Genomic DNA, 12,490 nt, shown 5'->3' with positions numbered 1-12,490 from the left:
TCAAGATGCCTACTGCCCTCAAGGTGAAAAGGAAATTCTTAAGGTCACTAATTCAACTGTATTGAATCTGTGATCCTAGGTTTTTAACTCCTCAGCTAAGAGAAATTGGTCCATCTTTAATCTCTTTAGGGTCCTCATGTTTATGTACTCCTTCAGCCTCCTGTGACCAGTGGTATACCAAAGGGATTAGTGATGGAACCTTTAACGCCCATCACATTGGTGAGATGGGCAGAGCAATGGCAGATGGAATTTAATCTTGATAAGTGCAAGGTGATGCACGTCAGGAGCATGTGGTGGGATGTACACAGTGAATGGTAGGCACCAAGAGAGTATTTGAGTGATCTCAAATCCAAGAATACTTGGAAGTGGCATGACAGGTAGATAAGCAGTGAAGGTGTACAGGGTAGTTGCCTTCATTAGCTGGGTCATAGCATATAAGAGCAAAAAGGTTATGGTACAATTTTAACATGATACAGCATAGTAGCATAGCAGTTAGCTCAATGCTTCACACCACCTGCTGTAAGATTGGAGTTTGATTCCCCGCCGCTGTCTGTAAGGAGTTTATGTTTTCCGAGACTGCGTGAGTTTCCTCAACGTGCTTCAGCTTCCTCCCACATTCCGCAGGCGTATAGTTGTGGTTAGAGAGCTGTGGGCATGCTACGTTGGTGCTGGAAGTGTGGCAACGCTTATGGGTTGCTGAGCACAATCCTCACTGATTTGTTTTAACGTAAAACAACGCATTTCACTGTGTTTCATATGAAGCTAATAATAATCTTGTTTTTTAAAAAGTATTGCTTAGGCTGCAGCTGGAATACTGTCTGCTGTTCTTGTTGCCACACTTTAGGAAGGACATTAATTCAATGGAGAGAATGCAGAGGATGTTGTCTGGGGTGAGGAGGGACTGAATAGATGACGATTGTTTTCCTTGGAGCATAGGAGGTTGAGGGGTTATCTACTAGCAGTATGCAAAATTATAAGGAGCGTAGACAGGGTAGTTAGTATAAAACTTTCTTGACCCAATGCAGAAGGCATTGGTTCAGCAAAAGGGGTAGGAGATTTAGAGAAGAATTGAAGGAGGAATATTTTTCACCCCGGATGTGGTTGAAAACAGGAATGCATTGTCTGAGTGGATGCTGGATGCAGGTACTCATGTTTAAGTTGCATGTAGATGAGTACTTGAATTGCAAGGTATTGAAGAGTACAGACCAGCTGCAGGATTTTGGGATTGGTATGGATGGGTGCTTCAGGGTAAGCCAATGCTAATCTTTCTGTGCTGCTTGACTCTCATGTCTCTGATGTGGCCTGGGGAGCATCTTTATATTTTGTGTCATATATGGTCCCATTTATTCAATAATATGGTCACTGGAACTGTAGATCTGTGCATTCTTCTCAAGCTCTGGCCCGGCAAGTGTTGTATGAAGTTCTAGCTCTCAAGTTATTCCACTCTTAGTTCTCAGTCTGGTATGGAAACACAGTGCCCTTGAACAGAAAATCCTATAAAAAGTAGTAGATATGGCCCAGTTCATCACGGGCAAAGTCCTCCCCGCCATTGATCACATCTACACAGAGCATTGACTCAGAAAAGCAGCATCCATCATCAGGGACCCTCACCAGCTGGGTTATGCTCTCTTCTCACTGCTGCCACCAGGAAGAAGGACTTACACCATCAGGTTCAGGAATAGTTATTGCACCTCAGCCATCAGGCTTCTGCATCAGAGGGGATAACTTCACTTGCCCTATCTCTGAACTGTTCTCAAAACCCGTGGACTCACTTTCAAGGACTCTTCATCTTATATTCTCGTTATTTATTACTTATTTATTATTATTATTTTTTTTTTCTCTTTCTTTTTGTATTTGCACAGTTAGTTGTTTTTTTTTTGCGCACTGGTTGTCCGCCCTGTTGGTGTGGTCATTCATTGGATTTATTGAGTATGCCTAGAAGAACATAAATCCCAGAGTTATATATGGTGACATATATGTACCTTGATAATGAATTTCCTTCAAATTCTTCTGTGATTTCACTGCATAAAAGAAGCAATCTGTAATTTTAACAAGTTCACTACATTCAAGGAACTGTGAACATATAATCCAAAATTCCTCCACAGTTATCAATATTCTCCCATTTATTGTATAATCATTGCCCTATTGCATTCTCATACAAACACAGTCACATTTCTTTGGACTACTGTTGTTGTTGTTCGTCCTTTGGAGTCGAAGACGACCACGACTTCTGTCAGGTGGAGGGTTTGTGACTGTGGGTCCGGAGGTGACTGGTGAGGCCAATCCGGGCCCTGAAAGTTCGCCCACATGTGGGACACATGAGGGTAGGTGCTGCAGTGGAAGTGGAGGTAGCTCGAGCCTTGCGCACGGCGCGTTTCCTCTGAGCCTCTGCGGTGCGTCTGATTTCTGCTGCATACGCTCCTTTAGTGGTCCTGCTCCACCAGGTTGAGCGGTCCAGAGCAAGCGATTCCCAGCTACTGGGATTGATGTTGAAGTCTTTGAGGGACACTTTGAGGCAGTCTTTGAAATGTGGCTCAGCAGCTGTTTTGGTAGTCGACTGTCAGACATCCTGACGACATGGCCAGCCCATCTGGCTTGGGCTTTCTGTAGGAGGGTGTAGACGCTGTGGGTGCTAGCCCGCTCCAGGACCTCTGTGTCTGGGACTTTGTCCTGCCATCGTACGTGGAGAAGTCTGCGGAGGCAGCTCAAGTGGAAGTGGTTGAGCTGTTTAGCGTGTCTGTTGTAGACAGTCCAGGTCTCACTGGCATACTACTATATGCTGCTTTTCTGACTAACTACAGATTATTCAACTGAGCAGTCTATTTTTGTTTAGTTGTTTCTTGATATGGTGATAAAATTATCAACTAAACAAAGACTTCCTTGTCTGATGATAGAGCTTCAGGGGGGAGGCTGTGGTGGATTATCTAGTTGGCACTTCAGGCTGAAAGCCCTGTCTTTTGCACTTTTGTATGCTATGCTATGTAAGATTGAGAATAAGGATGCATGTGGAGTTCCTGTCTTCTCCTTTTCTCCATTGTCATTCATGACTGGATATGGCAGTGGAGTATGCTTCAGTTTGATATTTTAGGTGTAGATTCCTTAGCTCAACGTAAATTTATTATCAAATTACATTTATGTCATTATTTATTACCTTGAGATTCAGCCCACTATTTAATGGGTAAAGCCCTCCCAACTGTTGAGCACATCTACATGAAATGATGCCATAGAAAAGCAGCGTCCATCATTGAAGATCCCCACCACCCAGGCCATGCTCTGTTTTTGCTGCTGCCATCAGGCAGAAGTTATAAGAGCCTCAGGACTCACACCACCAGGTTCAAGAACAGTTACTACCCCTCAGCAATCGGGCTCTTGAACAAGAGAGGATAATTGCACTCATCTGTTGAGATGTTCACACAACCATTGATCTTACCTTATGCTCTTGTTATTTATAGCTATTTATTTATAGTTGCATTCCTACAGTTTGCTGTGGTCTATGCTCTTGCTCTTTCATTGATCCTGTTACTCTCCTATAGATTGCTGAGTATGCCCGCAGGAAAAAGAATCTTAGCGTTGTATGTGGTGACATGTATGCACTCTGATGATAAACTTCACTTAGAATATGAATTTTGATTAATTTTCTTGCAGCCATTCACAGGAGAACAGCAATTGAAGCAATGAAAAACTATACAACCAAAGCCTCAGTGTATATTTTGTATTTTTTTTCTTGCTATAGGACATGCATGTAATCCTGTGCTATAGTTCACTATTGTTACCTGATTTTTTTGGGTCCTGCTATTACTGCTTCCAGAAACTGTTGTCATTTACCAGTTGAAAGTAAAAACATCAAAGAGCTTAACTGGGAAACCTACAGGTTACATGTTACTCTCAGTGAAAAGGTCCATGTTAGTACAACAACATAGTACTATTTTGACCTTTTTACCGCGTTAGTTTTAATTTCACAGCAAATTAGTGAAAGTCATCTTTTTAGTTTTTTTTTGTTTGTGACATCAGTAGTTCATAAATCTTAGATCATCTTAAAATAATGCTCAGGAGCATTGAACTATATACAGGACAATAATTCAAAACCATTCAAAATACCAATAACTTTGTTCTTTTGCAGCTATTTTCCTGTAAAAATTGCAGAAGGGCTCCCTGTGCCTAATCTGAGATAGGTTCCCCTCCCCCCCCCCCAACTTCCCCCTCACTATCCTGTTCTGCAGTTCCCTTCCTTCAAAGTACCTCCAAGGCATGCTAAGAAAACTGACAACACTTTTGCTACTTTGGTATTGAGCATGAATGTCAGTTTCAAGAATTAATGTGAGAATGTCAGCTAAGCACCTGATTTCCTCTGACCACAGGGAAGATTATGCTCTTGCAAGAATATATCTGGAATTTTCCATCCTGTGAGTTAGGCTAGCATGGAATGAATTAATGTTACTGAAGCTATAACCCTTGACCTTGTAATATCTGCAACCAACCAAACATGGAAAGATCAGTTAACTATTTATTTTTCTTTTAAATAATGCGTTTTTGAAGAGACAATATTGTTAGAAACAAGCATAAGCTTTTTTCTAAGAAGGGTTTTATTTAGTGTGTTATTTCACTCTGTAAAGTGCAATGTTGATGAATAATATGGAAGGTGAATCAAGCAATTGAAGTAATCTTGATAAATCAGCTGAGTAGTTTTGTAAATCCTTTTGAATTATAAAGACAAATCCGCAATGTTCTCAGAAGTGTTGCTCAGTGACTATTCACCCATTGGTAAATTACCCAAAGGTGAAACCTTCAATGTCTGTTTTACTGTTCTGTATTTTCATTGTTATGATGTACAATTTTCCACTAGATTATTTTAGACTGGCTCTAGTGCCCAATAATCACTTTGAGGAAAGAATGCATCATTTCAATAATGCTTGTTTTGGGTGCTACGACCAGCTCTTATGCTGCAAAATTTCTCTAGTGCAAGTGCACACATGAGATGTGAAGCATGCAGGATATCACTCATGCACTTGACATTCACCTTTAATTACAAGTATTCAGGCAGATAAAGACATCAATAAGCTTACAGTGCTGGTTTTATGCCAGGTCAACAAATTGGACCAGTCACTTCCCTCTCTTAACATGCATTATTCAGTGATGAATACTTAGTAAAGAGCTCACTATTAGCATTGTGTACTGTGGTTATTATCTAGTTAAAAGCTAGTTGCTGGTTAATTTCTTTTCCTGCTGCTGTACTTCTATTTTACTATCTGTTGTTTCAAGCTCATTGGGAAGTTTAATGCAAGTATTGAAGAGAGTAAGTAGTTTATAATATAGGATGTATCTGCCCAAGACATTTAGAAATAAATTCTGCTTGAATCTTAATGATAAAAAATGGTTAATTTGCCTGTGTGTCAGTAAGGGGTTGCTATTGAATATCTGCCAACTGCTGCAACCGTCTCCAATCTCTTAGTAGATAAAAGACCACACTGGTAATGATTGCTCTTGTGATGTTGGCTGGAACTTTGGCTCTGATCAGACCAGTGATCGAGATTTGTACACTGTTGCTTAAGCAAGGTCACTTGGGATCTCTAGTTAAAGTAAGTGATCAATTTATTTATTTTTTTGTTTTGAAAGTAAAGCAGGTCACATCATCCTCTGGGAGGCAGAGATTTCCCACTTTATATCAAGGAAATATTTTCTTTTTACTAACCTTCAAAAAACCCACTGCACTTTATATGTGAATCCCATAAATGCCATAACCCATACATACATTTGTCTTTAATAACTTTGTACAACAAGATTATTCCAGTTTGACATAAATATTATTTCAAAAATACATTGCATGTATTTATTGGAATGGTTGGATATGCATATTGTTATTTAAATGGATCTGTAGAGTAAATTTGTATCAGTAAGACTTGTATGTCTGAAGTAAGTTTAACTACGTTATAGATTTAAGCCAGTGGTGACAGGAAGAAGTCAAACCCCACGTCTATGATTGATGCTTGAAGATCCAAGTGCTTCTTAGTTCTGGTGGCTTGCTTTTCTTAAAATAGTGTACAATGTTATAAAAATACTGACTGGGATATGTCCGTGTGTTATTGCTATGCATTGTCAATTTAAAAGCTCACCTTGGTTTTTGTTAAACTTCCGACTGTATATTGAAGTCTCTTCAGATATTTCCAGCTTCCAAAGACAGTCAACTTTTGATTGTATTATTGATATTAAAACCTTAACAAATTTAGCATCAATTTTACAAGAAGTACAAATGGGAGATAAATCCCTTCCAAGTTTAACCCTTCTGGAAGATATTACTGTTTCTTTATGCATATGCTCATGTTTTCTGAGTTTTCTTTGTTTCTCTTAAGTTATGCTTTTAAGAATAATGTTTTAAATGGTGCATCTTGATCTCTTGTCTCCTCTGACCTCAGCCATCCCTCCTGAATCATTTTGTGTATTTAGTTCTCAATGTAATGGACACGTTGTTCGATGTGAAGTTTCTGTAAGTCTGTGGACCCTAATTTCCAATCTTTATTTGTTTAACACACTTTTCTCTTTTGTTGTCTGTGGTGAGTAAAAGCATACCATGTAAGGCTATCATTGCATAGAATTCCACCAACTTCCATTTAACATAGCTTCTTTCTCTATAATAAATGTCCATGTTATTCCCTGTGGATTTTATTTGTGTATTAGTAATCCATATTTCCCAATTCCACATTTTATAACATTTGAGTACAGTTTGCATAACTGTTAGAGTTTTTATTCAAAGAAAATTGTACAGTGCTCTTTCTCTTTGTCAGCCAGCATCCTGATTGCAGTTTAAAACCATTTTCTTAAAGCCAAAACTAACAAAAAGAAAAAAAAAGGTCGTTCTGGTTTAGAGCTATACTTTGACTTTAAATGGTGATTGCTCCAGGAAGTATAGCTTAGCCTGCTGCCTGAGATGAGTGCTTTGAAATGTGCTTGAAACCAGAGGATGTGGTTAGGCACTTGTTGCTGCAGTTTTTAATACCAATTGGCCTTGAAGTGAGGTAGAATCATACCACTGAGTTCTATGGAACCTAAACAGGTACAGGTACACATGTGAAGCAGATGACTTTTATTTGGCATGTTTTTAATTTGAAGAAAGAATAAAGATTTTGCCTACTCAGTCAATGGTTGATGCAAGGATGGGAAGCTGTTGGAGCAATGTAGAGGTAATGTGGTAATTTGTAGAAAAGCGTATGCTGTAAATTGTGGCACATCTCTGTAGTCTACTTCTGTCGGGTCTATGTTGAGTAGATAATTATCATTTTATATTGTTGTACTTTAAAACCTTTTGATAAACAATTTATTGTGCTTATGCATTGAAAATTATGTCTAATGTACAAAGTGAATTATTTAATAATAAGGAAATAGGAAAGATGTTTACTTAGTGCCTTTAATAACCTCAAGACACCAACTGGCACCCTACAGTAAGTGATGTGTAATTATTGTTATAACATAGCAAATATGGTAGAGAGTTTGAACTCATCAGGTTCCTACAAAGAGTAGTTTGATAATAACCAGATAATTTGTCTGCAGTGTTTTTTGTTGTTTGAGCACATGTATTGCCCACAAAACTGAGAATAACTGCACACCTTTTGAAATTTACCCATGGGATCTTGACCACTTTGGTTATGCAACACTCCTTCAGTTCTGCACTGGACAAGTTGTCAAGAATTTTGTCCTCTGGTCATGTGACTGGGAGTTAATCTACAGCCTGCTGACGGCAAGAATGCTTGAACACTTTCATGTTTAAGTTGAAAGTTATTGAGGTTTGCCTCTTATGTACATGCATGCACTCATACTTAATCAATTTAATTTTATTCAGTCAGCAGTTTTCTAATGGAGTATGCTGTTTATAATTAGATACTTGTGTGATATCACAAAGAACTCTCAAATGCTTTACAATATGAATGTTTGGCAGAGATTTCCCATAAGTACTTGCGTATTGTATGGTTGCAAAGTCGGTTATATATGAATAGAGTGTTTAAAAAATACTGTAAGTAACATACAGAAGACACCGGTAGGAATTGGGATGCCATCAGCCCACAACTACTAACAACATGTATTGCTGACCTGGAGGAAGGAAGTGAATGTAGAGTAGTCAGATTTGCAGATGAAACAAAAATAGGTTAGAAGGCAAGTTGCAAAGAAAAGACAAACAGCTTGCAGAGAGATGTTGAAAGCATAAGTGAGTGAGCATAAAGTTGACAAATGAATTGCAATGTGGCCAAAAGTGCAATTAATAATTTTGGGAGAAAAACGAAGTTTTTTTTTCATATGGGGCAAAACTGCAGTAAAAGTTATAGGGGTTCTTGTGCTTGAAACTAGAAAGCTAGCAAACAAGTGCAGCAGGTGTTTGACCTTTATTTCAAAGGGTTTGGAGAATAAAAGTAGGAAAATCTTGCTGCAAGTATACAAGCTATTAGTGAGAACACAGCTGGAGTACTGCAAATATTTTTGGTCACTTAAGTACTTTTAAATAAGAGGCACATTGCCTTTGTGCTATATCATACTATTTTATGTCAAATAAAAGTGCAGAGACATTGTGGTCTTTTTAAAATGAAAGTTCTAACCTTTTGTTAGATCAAAAATGCATGTGGATAAATGAGTATTCCAACTTCTCTTGTATAGTTGCCAGATCCTTGGCTTGATTGCAATGTGGTTTAAATAAAGAAGGAACTCGATTACTAAATGAAGCAACAATTTTGAATTAGAGCCAAAGGCCTTCATCTAGGAGTATGGAAGTTCTTTTGCATTCGATATTCCAGTACTGCATTGGAATGTAATGTGCAATTATGAGAACATTTATGTTCCCAAGCAAATGAGGGAGTATCACTTTTTCATTTCACAGATCTATTTACTAATGAGAAATAAATAATTATTTTCTACCTGTAAATAAAATTAAAAATCAGGCATTACAAGATATAGCCATGTCTGCTTGAGAACTGTAATTGAAAATGTGTGGGGAAAACCATGTGAGTCTAAGCAACAGAATAATGATTCTAGCTTTACTTTGCTCCCTATAGGATCAGTTTGACAACTTGGAAAAACATATGCAATGGGGGATTGAATTTGTAGAGAGGTACAACAAGTTTGTGAAGGACCGAACAGATATTGAGATCAACTATGCAAAGCAGCTTAGGTGAGTACTGTACTACAATAAGTAACAAATACTTCTGGCTTTTATGTTTTGAATAGAGAATGTTATGCATCAGAAACATGTAATATATCTGCCTATTAGGAATGTAGTGGAGACTGATTACTTGCCCAATTAGTGAATGGTAACATGAATAACACGAAAAATCATCATTCAGTACGTTTCAGTACTCACCACGTGTGCCTTGTGTAAAACAAGAACCAAAAAAAAATCATTATGAGTGCTTTGTATTTTTCCATTTCTAAATGGTGGCTGATAATAAGTAAATTCACCTGCATTGTAGTCTTCTGCTTAAAATTAATATATACAGGTATGGTTTAAAAAAAAACATCCCTGTAGCCTCAACTCTGGTTACTCAGTATTTTTTTATTGGACAGTGCTGCAAGTTGTAAGCTTGTAGAAAAAATAGTTGGAACTTAACTATCCTCCATACTGTCAAGTATTCTAACAACATGCAACTCTACCTCTATTCTTTATGCTACATTTCCACTATAATTTTACACATTGCTAATCACTAATTCTTTGGACTAAGTCAATGACAGATTTGAATGATGTGTTTACATCAACCTCTGGCTTTCAGTGTCATTATGAAAAACGCAGAAGCTTTGCTGCGTGAGAATATTTACTTCTCATGTTTACTTGTTATGCTTCTTATTCTGTTTCAAGAAGTGTCCCCAGTTCTGCAGAAACAACATTTGAGTAATTATCCATTTGCTGAATTGGTCTTTTGTGCAGACGCACTCTCCATGTATTTAAATATACTAATCCTAAATTTAGGCACTTCTGCCTCTTTATCTCTCTTCTTTTTCAGAACTCTCATAAAATTTGTATATTTGAAGCATGTTGTCAGCTCATTATCTTTGACTCAATGTCACTTTTGGGTTGGTTTTTGGTAATGTAGCAATTAGGGACATTTTCCTGTATGAAATGCAATATCTACATAGAAATTGTGGTCTTATTGATCTTTGATCAATGCATGTATTTTACGTAATAATGTAATATCGGGCATGTATATGCCCAGATTATTTATATATATAAAAGACATAGGAGCCAAATCAGGCATTTCAGCCCATTGAGTTTCCTGTTTATTCGGTACTTTGATGTTATCAGAGGTGTCCTATGGATTATTTAAGATCTAGTCCATTTGATATTTAACTTCTCTTGTCATTGTAGTCTGTCATATCAAATCAATAGAATAGTAATTATGTTTTACACCAATTTGTTTGTTATTTTCTTAAAGAAGGCTTAAATGCTCTGATTTCTGGGGATTCAGTGATGTTAAGTGATTAAATTGATTCAGTGATTCAATGATGAAACCCAATAATCTTAAGTTTCTAAAGGTTACAGTGACCATTCTACCTTCATGCTTCATTTTACAGGTCACATATTCAGTCAGTGTCCCTAAGTCGGTTTCAGAGATATTCTAACTTAATCACCTCCCCAGCTTTTGATAAGGGCTTGGTTTCAGTCACCTTCCTGGTTCATATCAGCATTCTGCCTCAATTTAAGGCAGCAGCCTTTACCCTGTATAAGCCAGTTTCTCTCTGCCCACTTGCCAATTCCAGTGCACACAGCAATGAATCTGCCCTAATATTACAATATAATATAACTAGGAGCTCCTGTTTCCAATGGAAGAAAATCTCTGATGCAGAATGCTATGTAGAATGCTTATCATAGGGTCAGTAGCAGTATTGAGAGGAAAGAACCTGGTCTCAAATATTACCAGTCAAACCCTCGTAAGAGGAAATTGAAATTTATACAGGCTGGTACAAACTGCATGTCACTGAAAACAGTGAGAGCAAATGTAAAATACTAGCAATTGATACTTATGTTATTCCAAAGCAACTGTGTTGGTCTATGGTTACTGGATTTATTGAGTATGCCCACAAGAAAAAGAATCTCATGGTGACACACATGTACTTTGATAATAAATTTACTCTGAATTTTTTAGGCAGTAAATCCATAGAACACTAATAAATAAAAATAATTCTCAGTAACTGACATCAAGTCATATGCTCTTCATATTTGTAAGATACTTTTATGCTTAAATGTCCCTCTTAATTAGTGAATTTAGAATAAAGTATATAACGAGTAAGATAAATACAGTCCATCTAATTATGGCCATTTGGTCCGCTCTTCGGCAAAGAGATGGAAAGTGACTGACATTGCGAACGCTCAATGATCATCCCTCACTCATACCTAGTTTGGGTCTCGCCCTTACCACTCAACTCTAAACCTCATTGCAGTCCAAACATGAGCCAAAAAGATCTTAAATAGGCATCTTTCTCAGGGGAGATATAAAAAGTCTCAAATTGTTTGATTATCTATATAGACTGAATTTGCTTACACTTGGTAACCTTGATTAGGTTATAACAGAAGACGGTAGGTTGCTGCTGGCATCTCTACTCTCATGATGCCCTAGCATTTGGAGGAAATAGCTGAATATATCCAACCACTGCAAACGGTATGGTGATTGATGTCACTTATGCGGAATTTTGCTGTGTATTCAAAGTCTGCATACACTGATGACTGAACACTGGCATGGAGTTCTACAGCAGGGGAACAAGCCTGTTGTCCCAACTCGTCCAAGGTGAATGAGGTGAAAATGTGTGATTATAACCCACCTCTAACACTTCCTCTGGTAGCTTGTATATCCATCATCCTCTGTGTGGGAAAACTTACCACTCACTTCAGTTTTTTTCCCCCCTTATCTTATTCTGTCCAGTGGTTTTAGACTTCCCATTCCGGGAAAACAGACTGAGTATCCACCTTAGCTATGCCTCTCATGATTTTATAAAGTCGATATATGGCTTCTTTTGTTTCACTGGCATATTCCTTAACTGGATAATCGAGACTGTTGATGTAGGTAAAATAAATCCTAACCTTGGCCACTGGTGGTGATTCCAAAGAGTCTGGTTTTTTTTCAGGTTGGTATGTTCTCTTTTGCCCTTTACAGTTAGACATCGCTTCCAACCACCCATCAGAAAGTTTTGATCCTCTCTCCAGTCATCTGCACTCCACCCCTTTATCCTTTTTGCTCTCTTCCACAAATGTCTGTTGCACATTGGTTATTTGTTCATCCTGTTGGGCATGGTCTTTCATTGATTCAATTGTGTTTCTTGGATTTACTGTGAGTGCCCGCAAGAAAATGAACCTCAGGGTTGTATATGGTGACATAAGTGTACTTCAATAATAAATTTACTTTGAACTTTGAACTTTTGAAATATCCACCCTAAAAATAAATTTAAGTTGTTGCCTTAATCAGAATTTATCTTTAAAACTGGATCACTGATTTTTTTTTTGTCTATTAATGACTTGTGAAAGACG

General features: G+C 37.7%; 1 protein-coding gene across 1 annotated transcript in view; it reads left to right on the top strand.

Moving 5' to 3' along the window:
• Positions 1-12,490, top strand: part of fnbp1b (formin binding protein 1b) — a 210,662-nt gene that overhangs the window by 54,989 nt on the left and 143,183 nt on the right. The window contains exon 2 of the mRNA XM_073052772.1: positions 9,033-9,148. Within this exon, the coding sequence (XP_072908873.1) occupies positions 9,033-9,148 (116 nt within the window). The remainder of the gene's footprint in view (positions 1-9,032; positions 9,149-12,490) is intronic.

This window comes from Hemitrygon akajei, chromosome 7 (assembly GCF_048418815.1).
Source record: "Hemitrygon akajei chromosome 7, sHemAka1.3, whole genome shotgun sequence".
Classification (NCBI taxonomy): domain Eukaryota; kingdom Metazoa; phylum Chordata; class Chondrichthyes; order Myliobatiformes; family Dasyatidae; genus Hemitrygon; species Hemitrygon akajei.
This window is presented reverse-complemented; position numbering and strand designations above follow the sequence as displayed.